The sequence below is a fragment of the Lonchura striata genome, chromosome 3 (assembly GCF_046129695.1).
Source record: "Lonchura striata isolate bLonStr1 chromosome 3, bLonStr1.mat, whole genome shotgun sequence".
In the NCBI taxonomy this organism is placed as follows: Eukaryota; Metazoa; Chordata; class Aves; order Passeriformes; family Estrildidae; genus Lonchura; species Lonchura striata.
In genome coordinates this window covers 42,647,755-42,666,341 of record NC_134605.1, presented here as the reverse complement: position 1 = coordinate 42,666,341, position 18,587 = coordinate 42,647,755, and the positions used below count along the sequence as shown (strand labels likewise).

Genomic DNA, 18,587 nt, shown 5'->3' with positions numbered 1-18,587 from the left:
TGATATCTCCTCAAAACTTTAAATTCAGATAAGCTACCTCCAGAAATACATGAGCTACTCAAAATATATTAAAGAAATGCAGTAAAAGGAGATGGCAAGAAGAAATCTAAACTGTTTGAATGAAGCAGCAGTCAAGAAATATTTAAATAGACACATTTCTTAAAATGCTGATCTTTATGTGATTTTGAGGTACTATGGTGCCATTCACATTAGAAGTATCTAAAACAGAAGGACAAACTGAAATGGATTCTCTAACATATTAGTTAACAAAATCCACCTGAGATCAGCATTCAGCTTGCTTAACAAGAGCCAGCACTCAGGACATACTGCTGACAGGACAGCAAACTCTGCAGTTTGTTGTTGTCACAAATTGTCCTACAGAACACAGTGCTACTAGACCTAGTTCACAGACACGTGGCAGCAGAATCAAGGCCAAAATCTGGAAAAATTGAATGCAGCTATTTTATTTCTTAATTCCAGCAATGTGTTCTTAAGCAGAGCAAGTTCAATGATAAAGTGTGAAGAGAATATTAGGGTACTATCTGTGAGAAGCTACTTCAGCAGTTTGCCTCTAAAGTGAAGGACGTTTTAAAAACTCAGATGTTAGTGAAAAGTGTGACTGAAAATGTGAGCACTGCAAATGCAGACATGTTCTGTGCCCTCTCTGCCCCAAGCAAGCCTAATCTTTGAGAAATTAATCTGCTCTGAAAATTGAGATTCCCTGTGCACAACATTTTGCCAAGCTAATTATCGCTATTTACAATACAGAGAAAGTGAGTGAAGCTGATGGAGATATGGCAATAGCCATATGGCAGCTAAATTAAGCACAGCTTTAACACACTCTCCCATTCCCTGTCTCTACTGAAATAATTATACAATTGACTGCAAGCTGAGGCAGTCATAGAACAGTACTGATGTTTGCTTTCCAGGTTGTTTGGGACCAGATAAATCACTGTACACTGAAGCTACGCCAGTCAACAGGGCTTATGGAATACTGCCTAGAAGTTATCAAAGAAAATGATCCCTCTGGGTTTTTACAGGTATTTTTCTTCCTAACGTTCTGGGGAAAAAAACAAAAACCCAAACAAAATACATTAAAGCTAAGTCTAAAAATGTGTGGTTTTGTTATTTAGCCCCTTCCACCTCCAAGGCAGGTTCACCTTGACTCCTGTACGTACTGTCTAAAGACTCAGAGAGCCTGGTGACTGCATGAGTGTCCCAGCAAAGTAATGGCTTTAACAGCTGCACCCTGTCTGAGGTGAAGAGTCAGTGGTCACACAACTCCCGGAACTCCTGATGTCTTTCCTCTTGCCAGCCCTTCCTTCTGGGCTGAGAAAAAGATGCTATGCAGCTAATGATAGCTTTTTGCAGAATATTATTTTATTCTCATCTGAGAAACCCAACACAGGGCCCCACGGAATGCTCTGATTAATTTGGAGAGGTCAGTGACTCAGCAGAGTAGTATTTTTCCCCCTTGTGCTTCTCCCCTTTGCTTTCCTGTGTAAAAGAGTCCTTTCAGCACCTCCCCTGTAAGGAAATCTAGTCTGAAGGGGCTGCATGCAGGTTTGCTCCACTGAGATCATTGCATCACGACCTGTGGCAGCTTCAGGTACCTTTTCTTTGCAAAATATGGCCTAGCCAATAATTGCCTTGAGTTGTAGGATATTATTTCTTAGGTGCAAACAGTGAAAATGTCTATTGATGAGACAAAACATAACTGTGTTTTTTCCCCATAAATTGTTTTGCTTAATTTATTCTTATATATTTATTAATAATTTTATTTTGCCCTAGTAGTTTTGTCACCTTATTTATTGCCTAAAAAGAAGGGTACATCAAACAAAATGACCTGCACACATGAATGCATAAGTGTCAGGAGTTTGTCAGAGCATCCCTAAAAAACAGGATGAGAATTAGCCAACCTAAACCTATTAACACTCCAGACTGATTGTTACTGTCATGTCTGGTCTCAAGCAAGAGAGGGGAATGCATGGTGTAGATTAATCTCAAGGTTGGACAGATTTTAACAGGCTGTTGGTTGGGCACTATAGGACAAACAAAACCTTTAGGTCTTACCTACATGCTATTTAGATATCTGCTTTACTTTATTTTCAGCTTACTTTCCCTGTAACTTCTGTGGCTTCAGTTTCTTCAGCCTCCTTTATTTAGAAAAAAAAAAAAAAAAAAAAGAAACCATTTTTTGCTTTTACTTTCTCCTGGTTAATCTAATGATGCTTTCAAGACAGCCAGCAGACACTCAGGCACTGCAACACTTTGAGCAACTACTCCTGCAGCCAGGATATTGAGACATGGCCAAGGGATCCGTCCAGCATCCCAGTAAGTGACTCCAAGGTTGCAGGAGGCTGTGGGATGCTCCTCCACCTACTGCACAGACTGATTAGGAGCTGTTGGTGCAGAGGCTCAGACTGGAGTGTCCTCAGTAAAAGTAATGAGGAAAAGTATCCAAATTCCTGCAACAAAGGAAAACTCTCTCTGTTATACCCAGAAAAAATTATACTCCCTGTGACTTACGGGAAGTTCACTGTCAGGGACTCCAGATATCCAAATGGCAGCTTCACTGAACTCAAGGACAATTGAGTTCATTGATTTCCACAGAGCCAGGATTTAACTTCCTGAAGTGTCTGTTGTGATCATTTTAGTTTGACTTTTGGTCTGATTTTCTGTGGGCTTAGATAGAGCAAATCTTTAAAAAATTAAGTTCAGTTTTGATGTAATGGTAGAAAATCCATCATATATGTGAAAATCTACCTGACAATTTATCACCCTCACTGTAATACACACCTTCCTTACCATTTGATTTTTTTTTAATCCTTCAGCTTTCATCCACTGAATCGTCTCTGCTGAATGGAGAGACTCAAACATTTAAGCCTCTCTTTGTGCATCTTCTGTTTAAATAGGAGAGCAGAAGTAGACCATGCAGATCAGAGAGCAGAGTACAGAATTATATGTGGCATTCAAAGGCATGACGCACAACATAATCTTAACAGGCTTTATAAATGCAGTTTTTACTTTCCTAGCCTCATATGAGATTTATTTTGAAAAGACAAGATGAAAGGATCAAACATAAATGGACCTCACCCCAAAATGACCAGATTCTATCTCATCTGTTTTGCTGTCTTAATCCTGTTTCCTTTGTGCTGTATCTCACAAGCATTCTGTCATTTTTGTGTGCATCTTCCATGTCATTATAAACCTGATTCTCTCTTTCAGATTTCAGATGCTTTAATCAAGCGAGTTCAGGTATCTCAGGAACAGTGGGTCAAAGGAGCCTTGGAGCCAAAAGTATCTGCTGAGTTTGACTTGACTCTGGATAGTGAACCTTTACTGCAGTCAATTCACCAGCTGGATTTTATTCAGATGAAATGTAGGGGTGAGCTTTTATGATTTTCCTTTTCCTGTTTTTCATGCCTATGTTGAAACAGTTCTGGGAAGTGTGAGGACACCAAAGGAAGAAGGACGAATGACTTGAATTGGCTGGATTGTTTGAAAAGGTTTTCAGGCAAATTTCAGGCTACTGGGTGTTTGCTGGAAAGGTGTGCTCCCCTCTCATATATAATCTTTAAGTGCATGAATTTGAGCTGAACATGCTCAGATAGAAATACCAGATGCACTTAAAGGTTGTAAAGATAACTTCTTCAAGAAGGGCTTTGAAGATTAATAAGACATGAGCTGCATGAAACTTTATGCCATTTTGTAGCATTCCTAGGTTTGACATGGTTAATTCAAAATACCAGTTGCCCCTATCTTGTCAGAAACAGCTGAAGTAGAAAATAAATATTACACACAAACTTATGCTTGAATAGGGAAAAAAACCCTAGCTTTTGACCTTTGACTTGTATCTGGACTGTGCTGCAAACATTGCCCATCTTAATAAAAAAAATCATGAGGAAAAAATTCACAAGGGGAAAGTACCTCCATGGCTGTACCACACAATGGCTGTATCATTCCATGGTTCCAGGTATCTGGATAATTCTGATGGACAAGCTAGAAGGAACTGACATTAAAAAATGTATCTGAAAGAAGAAGCTGATGAACAGGACATATCACTGACATTAAAAAAAAAGAAACATAATGAGCTTGTAATGGGGTTAGTTTATATGGAGCAGGATGAGAACTGCATCAGAATTAGACAGATCCATAGAACAGTTGGGTTTGAAAGCTGTTGTGGTCCCTGGGAATGATGTCATTAGCTTCTCTCAGTGGTGATTCAAGCCTTAATTATACATGTGGGTGACAGGATAGAGGCTGCCAGAAGTCAGAGAATGAGTTAAAGATATTCGTGTAGTGATGTCAGATGAACTTTGTTTCTTTTGATTTGAGCAAGCATAAAGAACTTTGTTCCTCTTATGTGTTTTCTCTCTGGGCCTAATTCTGCGTCTAAGACACCCAGGATGAAGTAATTAGGGTAGATAATTTGGCAGATATGTGAAGAAACAATGTACAGTTAAAGGCCGGAGTCTGCTCACCAATAATGCTTTGCATCTTGGCATAAACAGGCTGTGTTTAAGTTATTCAGTAAATATTTGTGAGCTGCTCCTTTGAAATGTTATCAGACAGGCAAGTGGAGTCAATATCACAGATAAGACTCCTCTGAATGCTGCCTACACTTGTCTTTTAAAAATCAGTTTATATTTAATGCTAGCCATATTTATTGTGAAATATATTTAATACTAATCTACCACCACTCTCCTTTACAAACATAGGAAAAATTTAGTTAAACTAGTCACATAGATTGCTAGTTAACCACAGGTTACCTGAGGTGAGAGCAGCTTAAGTACTTGTGGCTTGTGGACATTCATCTGGCTTTAAGCTTGAAGACTTACAAAACTTTAATGGAGCCAGATTCACTTGTGCTTTTTGAATTATAGTGTTTCCTGCTAAGCTCTCATTTTTCATAAGATGGCAGGGAAGCTCTGGTTCAACACAATCTGAGGGGCAGAGAAGAAGACAGGATTTTGCAGCCCAAACCTGTGCAGAGCTTCCAAACACCCTTGGGCTTTGCTCCCCAGAGGCAGGGTTAGCCCTCAGGAAGGGCTTTTGCTTGAGCTGTCTTGGTTCTGACCAGGGATTATCTGTTGCATGTCCCATCAGGCTGGTCAGCACAACCAGTGTGACCATGCACACACCACACAAAGAATAGTGGAAAGGGCCACCATTCCTTAAGGTGCATCAGGGATGGCATTGTTCCCCTTCTCACCTCTGTGTGCCCAGGCAGAACAAGCCACTGACCAGTTCCAAGCTAGCATTCATAGGTATTGGGGAGTGTTTAGTATACAGACATGTATTTTTCTTTCTCCATTTATGACACCAAGCCTATTTCCATTTGAATTTCTCCGTCTGACACTTTGGCCTTTTTCTTTTCCTGAAACTTTATTCTCAACCAACTCTGCATTATTTAAGCATCTTAAAGTGGTCTGGGTTGGAAGGGAACCTTAAGGATCATCTAGTTCCAACCCCCTGTCACGGGAAGGAACGCTTTTCACTAGATCAGGTTGCTCAGAGACCCATCCTGCCTGGCCTTGAACACTTCCAGGAATGGGGCATCCAAGGCTTCCCTGGGCACCCTGTTCCAGTGCTTCACCACCCTCACAGTAAAGGCTTTCCTCCTAATATCTAATCTAAACTGTCTCTCTTGCAGTTTGAAGCCATCCTCCCTTGTTCCATTTCTGCATGCCCTCGTGAAAACTCGTCTCTAGCTCTCTAGTAGGCCCCCTTTAGGTACTGGAAGGCCACAATATGATCTCCCTGGAGTCTTTTTCAGGCTGAGTAACCCCAGCTCTCTCAGCCTGTGTTCACTGGAGATGTGCTCCAGCCCTCAGATCACCTTTGTGGCCCTCTTCCAGACCTACTCCAACAGTTCCATGTCCTTCCTATGTTGGTGCCCTGGAGATGGACATGGTACATGGAGCCATTGACCATAAGTCTCCCAGTTAATTCCTTATCAGCTGAGAGGTCCATCCATTAAAATTCTTGTCTCTCCATTTTAGAGACAGGGATGTCATGTGGGACAGTGTCAAATGCTTTGCACAAGTCCCAGGTGGGTGACACCAGATCCTTTCCCTTCATCTGCCACTGCTGTTATTCTGTCATTCAGGGCCACCAAATTTGCCAGGCATGATTTTCCCTTCTTCAGATGCACTGTTTGTGTTTTCTCATACAGAGTGGTCTTGCATCTAGAAATACAGGTATTACAAAGTAATAAACTCAGCATTTGAGGAGCAAGCACCCAAACTAATTTGGAACACCACTTTGCTGACTGTAAGGAGAAGCTGCAGTTGCATGGTGATGTTTTGCTATTTATCACCATGAGCACTGGAACAGATTGCCCAGAGAGGTTGTGGCATCTCCCTCACTGGAGATGTTCAGGAACTGTAGGGACACAATCCTGTGCCACATGCTCTAGGAAGTCCCTGCTTGAGCAAGTAGGTTGGACCAAATGACCCCCCATGGTCCCTTCCAAAATGACCTGTTCTGTGATTTTGTGATTTCCATATTTCTGAGCATCCAGTTTCACAAAGAAAAAATGTATATGTCTCTTCACATCTGCTCCTCTTTCTTCAATCCAACCTACGCCAGCACACCAACAAGCCATCAGTCTTTGCCAAATGCTGGTGTTGAGGTGAGTGTTATTAAATAGTTTTACTGGTTGATCTGACAAGAGCAGATGCTTTAATGATATCAGTGATCTGTAAAGGCAGTTTGAGGGAGATCTAGGAGAACAGGGCAAGCATGACTTTTCCAACTATAAGTTGTTTTTTTTCCCAAAAGCTTTGCAATGTAATATCTGTATTTTTATTATCAGTGCTTAGTACATTTAGTACATGACTGAATTTCTTTTTTTTTTTTTCAAACTCTGGCCTCATTCAACCTCATTGAACTTGCATGGGTCATTTAGAGTGAAAGTACGCTTGTAAGTAAACATTGATTCACTGTGTTAGACAAAGAATGAAAATGAGAACAAATCACATTGCATTTGCTTTGATGACATGTTCATTTACATTACTGATGCACTCTCTATAAGCACAGATCTCAAAAAATAAAGATCATAGGGTTATTTTTTACAAAAAGAAGAAGCAATCTGAGAACAAATTAAATGTGCAGAGATGTGATAGGTGCAGAAGTAATGCTTAGGCTGTTGTGTTGATCAAAGGGTCTCACTGAGTCCCATGCTCCCTGGGCCAGCTGACCTGTGAGACACTCACACAGCTCCAGTAGTTGCCAGCATTTTGAGCTTTCCCAGATAATTTTCACTGTCCATGTTTTCTTCTCTCTGTTGCTTTTACTGAATGCCTTGTCACAAAATTCCTGTCCTCTGATGCCTGGCTTAATGTGTACTTCACATATTCTCAGCTGAAGTTATTGGCACAGGCAAATGCACATTCCGGGTTTGTTTTGTTCACACAGCTGTAATTGGCATGCAGTCTTCATTAGCTGAAAAACAGGACTAGATACAAAATAGAAAAATATATAGCTACTCTACTTTTCTGTACCATCTCTGAACATTCATTCATATACCCCTTCTCCTTGTCCTGATGACTCCTTCCCTCGTCTGCAAATCATGAAGATTCCCCAGTAATGTCTGCCACAAATCTTCTCTGCTTCTCCAGGCATGAGCTGTATGCCCTGATAATTAAAGGACAACTCTTTCATCTTAAGCTTTACCTCTGTTTTTTTTCTGCTCTATGTCATGGACTCAGCTCCTTGTGGTCTCTCCTCTCTTAACACTGTAAGGCACTTGCTACAGCAGTGACTCAAGCTATTCCAGGGCTGTACTGCAGTTTTGGAGAAAGTCCAAGATTTCCTGTTTCTGGGGAGTCCTATTATTTTGGTGCATTTAGTCATTTAAAAACTAGTCTGGGAAGGTGGATGATATCGTTGCCCCATTTGCTTGTCAAGAGGACAAAAGACAGTATCTTAGGGAAGTCCTGCTGTACCCTGTGAAGGGACTACCCTGATCAGCCATGAGATGCATTGAGCAGTGTGTTTTGGAGACTGCTCAGGTGACTAGAGACATTAGTTAGTGTCACATTTCTTATCAAAGAGTGACCTGCACAAAGCACTTTTAAAAGAGCAGGACATCATTCAGACTCATTAGTAAGTCCTGCTGTGTCAATGCAGTATCATTTCTCCCCTTATGTTTTTAATGTTTTCCTTCCAAAAAATCTCTTGAGAGCTTTAAATTGGTCAGGAAATGGGACAGAACTGCAATTTAACATCTGAGTCTTTTATTTCCTGGTATTTTTTCTTTCCTTAGTGCTATTCCATTGCTTGTTGCTGTGAAGTATATATCAGTGTCCCGACTATTCAACTCACTTTGCACTTTCCTATGATTTTTACAAGCATTCATCTTTTCTCCTCCTACAGGGAATTTGAGATCAAGGCAAACTCTGCCCATCCACATCCAGTGGAGAAAGCAGCAGGCTAGGCACAGAGAGCATCATGCAGCAAAGCTGCACAGCTGCTTGGCAGAAGTTTCTTGCCTCTCCTTCAGGAGAGTCATGCAGTTCAAGCCACAGGGTGGATCAAAGAGAGCAGGAGGCTGATATGGATTACTCACAAAGCCCTGAATATCCAGCAGCACATTAAAGGAGCCAAGGCAATTCCCCATAATATGTGAGACTCTCACACATTGGGCCAAAATTCACTCTTCCACTGGGAAGTGGGAACAACAGCACTCTACTGCATGAAAACATATTTTATTCCTAGACAGCATTCCTGTTTACATAGTTAATAGGGAATTGTAAAAGACATACCCTCCCCAAAAAATTCTGCTCTTTTTTTCAGCATTGTGCTGAACATGAACAGTTCCTGAAAGCCTTCTATGAGTGTTCCTAGGAGTTAGGAGGTTTGTTTTTTGAGGTTGAAAAGGCTAGTTTTTATTCAGAAGTGAATGGGCATTGTCTATTTTGCATGTTATAAACTTCAGGTATTAGGTTTTCATCCAGTCTTGCTACGAGGAGTCTCAGAAATGGAGAGGGCCAACAAGTGCCTCCTGAGAGGGCTAACCAGCTAGCAAAAGTGTCAGGAGTGTGGATGGCAGATAGAGCCTTATCTTCTCCCAGGCTCATCAGTCAGGAATACATAGGTTAACAAACACAGACAAAACTAAACTTAAAATGGTTCACCTAAGAAATGACATTACCTCTGAATTCCTCATTTTCAGGTTTTTGACTCTTGTCACATTTCTGTGACTTCTCCAAACACAGTGTCTCCTAGAGAAAAGTCTGAACTTTCCATGTGAGAAAACAAGCAGGTTTTTATTTATGACGCCCTCTGAATCATCCTTAAATATCAAGGAATAGGAACAAGGCTTCCTTTTCACAGAAAAACCTTCAAGAGCTAATTTATAAAGCTCTTTTGTTTCATTCTTCTGGGCTACCAACCATCTGCGTTCACTGTGGTGATGGATAATGCCAGCGGAAAGCTGTGGTAGCTTCTGTGCTGTTTATCACAAGTGTGATGTTGACTTTCAAGTCACTTCCAAAGTGGGGGTGAAGCCTCAGCCCTGTCACACAGTAGCATCCATTTTCCCACTGTCTGCTTGGTACACAGAACATGAACAGTCCTCTTTTATCCAGAAACATAAAATAGGATGAAAGGAACAGCTCAAGGGCTTAGCTCTCACGGAGACAGAAGGAGGAAAATAAACTAGAGGGTCAAAGCAGAGTACATAAAAGAAGAGCAAACTGATATTATTAAGCCAATGAATTCTCAGAGCACTCAATTTCTTCTAAGGCACGATTGAGCTCAGGAGAAATTATCTTGAGATATTGAATGGTAAAATTTAGCCTTGGGCAGAAGACCAGGCAGGCTTTGTGCATAACTTGCATCCTACTTAACCTGCATGGTTTCAACAGTGCATAAGATGCATGCCAGCTCTATCCAGAAGACTAAATTTTCAGAGGTTGAAAAGGTTAAAATTATAATTGCCAGCAAAGAGTGGCAATCTGAGAGCTTAGTTTTGTTTAGAAGAGGTTGGATAGAGGTCTCTTTCCCACAGAGACGCAGCTGAATATTTTATTCTATTTCTTTTTATTTTTAAGATGCTGGTCTGGTAAACAGTCTCTCGGTGTTTCTTCTGAGCAAGTCACTGAAAAGGCATGTTGTAGAAAAATTTGCATTTGTAATTTCCATGAGGAGTCTCCTGTGTTGCAGAAGTTCATTTTGCTACCTGAAGCATGGGATTTAGATAAAGTCTGCAAACAGAGCAATTTACTTGAACAGTTTAAGTGTGGTTGACATAAAGATTACATATCCAAGGTGTTTTTGATGAAAAACTAGGGGGAAAAGAAGGGGTGAATTAGATTTTTAACACCCCCCCTGCAACCCCCAACTGTAGTGAAGAATTGTTTTCCTGCTGTTGGAGTTCAGGCTGTTGGGAGGAGTGGCTGCTCTGCTTGTTAACAACCAAGTTCTTTGTTAATACACTGGGCAGTATTGCCTCTGCCATGCCACCCTATGGCCTGAGACACCCCCTGCCCCTCCTTTTGGGGACAGTGTGTGCTCTGGTGTGAAAAAGAAGTCTTCCAGACAGTGACTCTTGGGAAGGAAACCACACATGGATTCCCCAGACTCTAGTTCTTATGAGACATGACAATCAAGTCCAGATATGTTTCTGTCTACATATTTCAGTGAAATTATTTGTCTGACTGGGCAACCACATTTTGTTATGTAATTTTACTGCATTTTGTTTCAAGGAAGAGAAGGGACTCTCTTCCTAACAAACACTGTCTCCCCTGCAAGGGGAAGGAGGTGAGCAGTTGCCATACTGCTCACAACACAGACTAATTGGGTAGGGCAGAGCTACACTAACCTGTACCCAGTTCCTGTTTCAGTGCCACCCGTCCCATTACTGCAGCTGGAGAAGTGTTGCACCAGGAATAACAGTGTGACATTGGCCTGGAGGATGCCACCTTTGAGCCATAACCCAGTGGAGGGTTATATCTTGGAACTTGATGATGGAGATGGTGGCCAATTCCGAGTGAGAATTTCATTCAGCATTTATTTGTGTTTCTTTGTATGTGAGTTTCCTCCAGATACGGATTTGTTTCTGTCTGAGGGTGGGGAGAGGGGTAGGGAAGATGTAGGTTGTCAAAACATCCCTAATTTGATTGTGCTGGTGGAGAAAGCAGTACAGATGCTGCTTAATAGAAGGACCACTGGCCTAGGTAGGAAATTTGTTTGAAGTTATTCTCAGGGCTCTTGGTAAGAGGGCCTTGAGATATGCCCAGTGCGTTCCAGAGTAGAAAATCACATATGAGCCTGCTGAATACGAGAAGCTGGAAGTAGTTCATTGCACAAACCAGAAATTTCTTTGATGCCCCTACTCTTATTTGTGCATTTCACCCTGTTTCAACAGCTGACATTCTTGGCCCAGAAATGCAACTCAGTCTTTCCCGATTTTCTGAGTAAAAATATGATCCTGCATAAGAATACAGGATTTCTAAATCTTTCCCCTGGGAGTGGATGAGACTAGGTTGGTGGAAGCTTTTTCCACTGTCACGCTGTGATGGAACTGATAAATATGGAAAGGCTTCCCAAGCGCTGTCCTTCCAGATCCTCTGGGTGATGCCACAATGTGATGCTCCTGGTTGAAGGTGCAGGGTGCTTATGGGCTCCCATACTTTTTCAACACATTCTGATTAACAAATTAGAGAAATATTCAATCAGCTTTCTTCCAGCCATGTCCTCCTAGAAGCTGTGGCTTCCACCTCAGGCAGGCTTCGTGCTCCTGTTGCTCAGGACCAAGCCAGCCCAGTGCTTTCCCTAGGGGCTGGTGCCTCTAAAGCATCTGGACATCATTGTGTAGTATAGCTGCTCTCTTCACAAATGGGGAATTTTGCCAAAAACATGTGATGGCATTTCTTCGGGAGCTGCAAATTGGCTCCTCCCTGGAAACCTAAAGATTTCTCAAGCTAAAAATGTCCTGGCATGGATCCACCTAAGGAACCGCCAAACCACTACATCCATAGCCAGCAAAGGTACCTGGTGGACACTCCTCATTAGAAGAGGCAGCAGTATTGGCAGGGCATCTTGAAGAGGGCATTGTGGTTTTTGGAAGGTCTCCTTAGTTCCTTTGTCCCAGTAATATTTCACAAAGATTTGAAGAGCCTGGTTTCCGCTACTGAAATTGTGAAAAGATACTTTTGTGAATGGCTGCTGAGAGCTGCCAATATAGTCAATGTTAGTAGGTAAGAGGCTTATCAGTGTGTGATGAATGAAGAGTTAGAATAAGTTGTTAGAATTCCAGTATCTTTTATCCAGTTTATCCAGGATAAACCTTTTAAAGTGGTATTCATGACATGTGAATAACAAGATTTCAGGCTGGTGTGTATCCAAGCTCATTTGTGTGGGTGAGTTTTGGTACTAACAAAGGTTTTTAGGACTGCCAGCAGTGCCATGTTAAGGTTTTGGATTGAAAAAGATACAAAACCATCTCAATCCTTAAAAATATTAGGTGATAACTTCTATAGGGAATGTTCTGCTTGCTGTGGTAGAAACATCCTGGGTTTTACTCATTCTCAGCAGTGCCATTTCAATAAGAGTTTGCTGACCTTTTAAACGGAGAATTCTATAACTGAAAGCAAAGACGTTGAGTGCAATTCATCAGTATTTGATGGGTGGATTTAAAGAACATCTTTGTAGAAGCAGGGAGCATCAACTTGCATAAACCAAAGCAGTGAACCGTGGTAAACATGAAGTGGATCAGAAAATGCAAGAGTTTTGAAACAAATAAAAAGCTTTTCACAGTCAGCATCTCTTATGACATGGAGGTAAATGAAGTTATTCTGTTAAAACTTTATTTCCATGAACAATCATCAGCTAACTCAGGGCCCAATAGATTTTGTTGTTTGTAGCAGCCACCAAAGTAGCAAAGAGGACAAACACATGTCCTGCTATAAACTTAATCAATTCCTTTCTTACTCATCACATCCTTTTTTTTTAATATGAAAGAACCTTAACCATCAGAACTATTCCTAGACATTACTAAAGTCTTAACTGAACTGGGATCTGAGTGGTTTGCTTAGTGACAGGTTTAAACACTTTGGTGCCTTTCCTACCATAAACCTACAGATTTTACAGAATCAGAAGTGGAAAGGAATTATCTTTCAACCTGCTGCCAAGACAGGATTTTCTAGGCTTCTTTCAGGTCATTGTAGCTTGCATAATCTGATCCTCTTCATTGTTCTGCCTAGATGTTCCTCCCTCTGAAATATTTCACATTACAGAAGTACTTGCTTTATGATAAATATTTGAAGACCTTTTTGATGTCTCTGTAGTCTAGATACTGTTTCATCATGTGGTGCATGCAATCCTAATTTTAGGGGTTAATTTTCTGCTGGATTTGTGTTTTCATGTTTCAAAATTACAGTTTAACCTAGGCATGAGAGAACCTTTCCAATAGAACAAAAATGCTCTTGATTTTATTTATTCTTATATGCCCACTTTTTTTGTCTTACATAAAATAGTGGCCATAGTATGTCAGATAATGGAACTACTGTCCAAAAAAAGTGGTTTGGAGTAGATATTTAGGATAAGAGGAACATGAAGATCTTTTTGTGTTACCCTTTATTGCGTTACCCTTCTAGCTTCAACTTCACCTTAATTTGTCCAGTGCTAGTCATCCTTGATGTCTCCCATGCTGTGGCTGCCTATTATAAAAGCATAACTCATTCATCCTGGGAAGCAAAGAGAAGCTGTTCACTTTTGGCTTATATTTAGAAGTCTTAACTGTGTTAAATTATGTCACTCATTCTCTCTCTCTTTCTCATTTTTTTTGGAATGTTTAGGAAGTATATGTTGGCAAGGAGACCCTCTGCACCATTGACGGCCTTCATTTCAACAGCACTTACAATGCCAGAGTCAAAGCTTTCAACTCCGCAGGCATCGGTCCTTACAGCAAGACAGTCATTCTACAGACGTCGGACGGTGAGCTGGGGTTTGCCACTTTCTAAATGAAAAGCTGCAGGTCTCAGTGGCAGGACACTTTCATCCCTTTACACCCATTAATGTATTTGACACCTACTGGCATTTTCCATTATTAGTAACACTTCAGGCTTCAAGTTGTGTGATTTTAGTCGGCTGTAAAAGTCTAGGAACTAACTAAGATACTTTCTTTATCATACAGATACAGTTACGCAACTTGTGGGGCATTTTTTGTTCTGCTCTGTCTCCCTTTCTACATATATCTTTGGGATTTGCCTTTTTTTTTCACTGCTGCTTCAATTTCCCTGCAAGGTTTGATAATACAGAAATGGGAACTCATGCTTGTTCCTCTGTAATTATACTTGACATCCACATGGACATTACAGGAAGTTCATCTTCATTAATGATATTGTAATGAATTGAGAAGTGCGTGCTATTATCACTTCCACTTTTATGCTGTGTTGCCAAAATAGGCCAGTATAAAATATTTATACTTTAAGAGCTTTTGGGGCCTTTATTTCCTTTTTTATAAAAACTCCTTCACTTTGATAAACTAGTGAAGTCAATCGTAACCAGTATAGACACAACAAATCTCCATTTCCATTAAAGGTGGTCCTGAACCAATTCACCTACATCTGCAGTCTCCATGTCATGGAGCATCTTTTGTCTCCTCTGTCACTCTCTTGTTACTGTGTGTGGACAGAATGTCACTACCCTTAGCAGCTAAATTTCAGAGGAGCAAGTGCAAATTATGTAAAGCACTTCTGAGCTGAAGAACAGCAGGGTACCAGCTCAGATTAATCTTGTGTAGCTGCCTACTGTAACAAGGAAAGACGGTCTTTATTACCTCAGAGTACAATGGGTGTGGGAACCCAGGGCAAGGGGAATATCCCCGTCTGCCCTGAGGTGCTCTGACTCCCAGGAAAACACTGACTTTGACCCTCATTCATAGAGAAGACTTCCAAAGCCTCAAAGTAAACTAGAAACCACAAAAGTGTGAAATAGATTGTAGAGGTTGTAGATAGTAGTGTAGTATGTCACATGGGTGAGAAATTTAGGTTTTAGGATTTTTAGTATGTTATAGGTGGGTTCAAGATGGAGGATATAGGGTGTTGTCTTGAATTCCTTTCTCCACTGCTCTTCTTCCTCTTTCTTCTTGGGTTTAGGTGGTATCTTGTAATTGGGTAGAAAAATCTGCATTGCGGGTCTTTAGAGGTCAGTTGTTGGGTTAGAAAGGAAAATAATCTTGGTGTCACTTCTTAACTGGGTAGTTTAGTTTTTGATTAGACTTAAAAAGACCTTACAGCACAAGGTTGTTCGCCATTTTTGTGCTGTTTTCACACATGCAATGTCTGGGCACAGACAGCATGCTGAAGTTTTGATAACAATAAACAGAAGCTGAAGATGAAAAAATCCAATGCATGTCTTGTTCCTGACACAGAACTACTCCAAGAGGGTCTCCCCTGCCAGGGAAGCCCCCAAGGAGTTACCCAACTTGGGGCCCACAAACTCATAAATGGAGTTATTACGAAGGCAGAATTCTATCCTTCTTTCTGAAGGAAAGCAGACAACTCTTGGGCACAGCCCCTCCTGATCTAATCCTGCCTTTCCTTTTCCCATTTCCCAGTGGCATGGTTCACCTTTGACCCCTCCTCAGCTCACAGAGACATAGTGTTGTCGAATGACAACCAGACTGCCACCTGCAACAGCTATGACGACCGGGTGGTTCTGGGCACCGCCGCCTTCTCCAAGGGCGTGCATTACTGGGAGCTGCACGTGGACCGCTACGACAACCACCCGGACCCGGCCTTTGGCATTGCCAGGATTAACGTGGTCAAGGACATGATGCTGGGCAAGGACGACAAGGCGTGGGCCATGTACGTGGACAACAACCGCAGCTGGTTCATGCACTGCAATTCCCACACCAATCGGTGAGTGCTGCCTGGGGCTTTGCTCCTCACAGACATTTCTTCTGCCCTGTATCAGAAGCAGGTGTCTCAGCAAGCCATCTAGTCCAGCTCACAGCTCAGTGTACTTACTATATTCCTTCTTTTAACAGTCTGTGTTGGTGTTTGTTATCCTCATGGTTATCAGCTTTTCCCTTAATTCTTGCCTAAATCCCCCCTGCTGTGATTTAAACCCATTATTGCATGTCCCACCCACGTCAGCAGACAGGGGCACAGCACAATGAGATGCAGGAGTTCTCGCATTGCTGGAGGGAGAAAGGTGGTTGATTCTCTTCATTAGCAGGAATCTTGGCTGCAGATAGTACAATAATTAGGCTGCAGGTGTTTGTTTCCAGTTCTGACAGCTATTAAGAGTTTTGCTGTAGGTCACACTGAGGCAGATCTTGATACAAGGGACTGTTTGGCAGTGTGGACTTAGTGACAACTTTCATTCTACTGCGCCATTGTACTGAAGAGATTTGAAAAGCACCTCAACTAGTACAGCCAGCTTAGACAGAGGAGGATTTCAGAATGCCCCGAGCCACTGTTACCCAGCCTTTCTCTCCCACTGCTCAGAGGCTCTGTGTTCTGAATGCTACTGAGCAGTGGAGAGACATGTTCTAGCTACAGGTACCTCCAGGGATGGATCACACAGAGAGAACAACTGTCAGCACAGATCCTGTGTTGTGCTGACCTGGTTGCATGACTTTCGGTGCTCAGGATAGTTACCTCTGCCTAGTGCTGGCTTCTGTTTCATTGAAGTGATGCCAGACTGTGCAGGGGACACATGGTTACCTTTGCTTGAAGGTATCAGAGCAGAACTGCACTGCTCTCTTTCTGTGTCCCATGAGAATCAGCCTTAGCTGAAGGTCAGCTGGGTACTGAGACCCTTGAGAAGATCTCCTCTGAAAAGGATCTGAAGTCCTTTGCTTATTTTGGAAAATGGTCTATTCATATATTTGTTCTATCAGAATGGGAGATTGATGTATGAGTAAAGTGACTGACTAAGGATATGTAGCAGGTCTGTGACAGAGCTTTAATCAGCTTCTGTTTAGTTTTCTGTCCCAGCAGGTCTTCCACTCTCAGGTGTTCATTCTCTTATACCAAACTATCTAAACAAAGTTTTATAGTGATTTTTAAAACACCAAAATGCAAGTTCTCCTTAAAGTCATAATGTTGTGTCAACATGCACTGTATCCTAAGGTTGTAATGTCTCCTACTGAATATTCACTTATACTCTACAGCACACCTATGCTTTAACTACACTGCAATTGCTGGGTATTTTTGTTTGAAACATGGTTTGATTTTGCAGTTCATTACAGACAGGTGGAAAGACCTCGTAGCTGGATCAAAAGCTATCTGAAGTTGCTTGGACTGTTTTCTATGTGTCCAAAGACCTTAGATCATGTCCTAAGACAATATAGAGTAAAATAACATCAATATAACAAATATACCAAAAAATTCTCTGTCCCTTTAACATCTTGATCCGATTCAGGGCGGAAGTAATGTTAAGCTGTATTAATTTTAATGCTCTGTGGAACAGCTTATGTTTTCTGGAAAAAAGCTGGCAACCATTCTGTGCACCACTGTCCCAGAAACCTATTTTATGGATTTGGTCCTCGGCATGCTCCTCCCGGCAAGCAACACACAAGCTAAGCAAAAGCTTTTTTCTGGGAAACACAAGCAATGGAAACACTTAGGATTTCTAATCATCCTGCTTAATCAAGAGAACAAAGTGCTTTCTGTTGATGATAGTTTCCCAGTTTTTACCTGATAAAACACAAAGGCATGTGCAAGGCATGGATAGATCCATGGAATATCTGTTCAAGGGAAGTACACTCGCAAAGGGCATGTAGTCTTATGAAATCACATGCGCTTCAATGAAATTAGGTCTAGGCATTATATTTTTAACTGTGACAGTCAACTAGGTCAGTTTTTTAACTCATTAGCTGTAATACTCTTGTTGAAACAGTTATTGCTGCTTATTTGTTTTCCCCCACTGGACACAAGTGCATGACAGCACAGGGTCACAATCCAAAGCAAATTCATTGTCAACTTTTAGCCTCTGGGATGTTGTTGTGATGAAAGTTACACCATAGTAATAGTTTCCTTCTTCCTAATCTTCATGAAAATAAATTAGAGTTATTAATAAATGACTAGTTTCAAGGATAACCTGAGACAGAGTTTGAAAGACTAATTTGTGTGACCTGTCACATTTAGAGGACTTTTCTGTTCCTTTCACTCACAGCATGCGAAATTTGATCGAGCATGACTTCTGTAATGCTGGAAGGGGCATGAACAGGTGACTCCAATGCATCCAGAAACATAGGGATCCTTTTGAGAACAGGCTGAGGAAACTGGTTAAGAAAATACTTTAGGGCAGAGATATAGGTTTAGGAGGCACCTTTAAGTCTTGTTGTTCCCAAAAATCTGAGCCTGGGAAAATTATAGAACAGATCCTATGCTAAAGCACATGGAGGACAGGGAGGTAATTGAAGACAGTGAGCACGGCTTTACCAAGGGCAAGTCCTTCTGTGATGGAATGACTACAGCAGTGGACAAGAGAAGAGCTATGGGCAACATCCATCTGCACTTCTGTAAGGCCCTTGATATGGTCCCCCACAAAATCCTCTCCAAATTGGAGACGTGGATTTGCTGGATGTCTGATGGATACGGAATTGGTTGGATAGTCTCATT

General features: G+C 41.4%; 1 protein-coding gene across 2 annotated transcripts in view; it reads left to right on the top strand.

The window, feature by feature from the left end:
• TRIM67 (tripartite motif containing 67) overlaps positions 1 to 18,587 on the top strand; it is a 40,172-nt gene that overhangs the window by 10,450 nt on the left and 11,135 nt on the right. The window contains exons 4-8 of one of the 2 annotated variants that reach the window (XM_021527157.2): positions 930 to 1,040; positions 3,229 to 3,388; positions 10,854 to 10,999; positions 13,809 to 13,947; positions 15,572 to 15,875. In XM_021527157.2, the coding sequence (XP_021382832.1) occupies positions 930 to 1,040; positions 3,229 to 3,388; positions 10,854 to 10,999; positions 13,809 to 13,947; positions 15,572 to 15,875 (860 nt within the window). The remainder of the gene's footprint in view (positions 1 to 929; positions 1,041 to 3,228; positions 3,389 to 10,853; positions 11,000 to 13,808; positions 13,948 to 15,571; positions 15,876 to 18,587) is intronic. The other variant, XM_021527158.2, reaches the window with a different exon arrangement.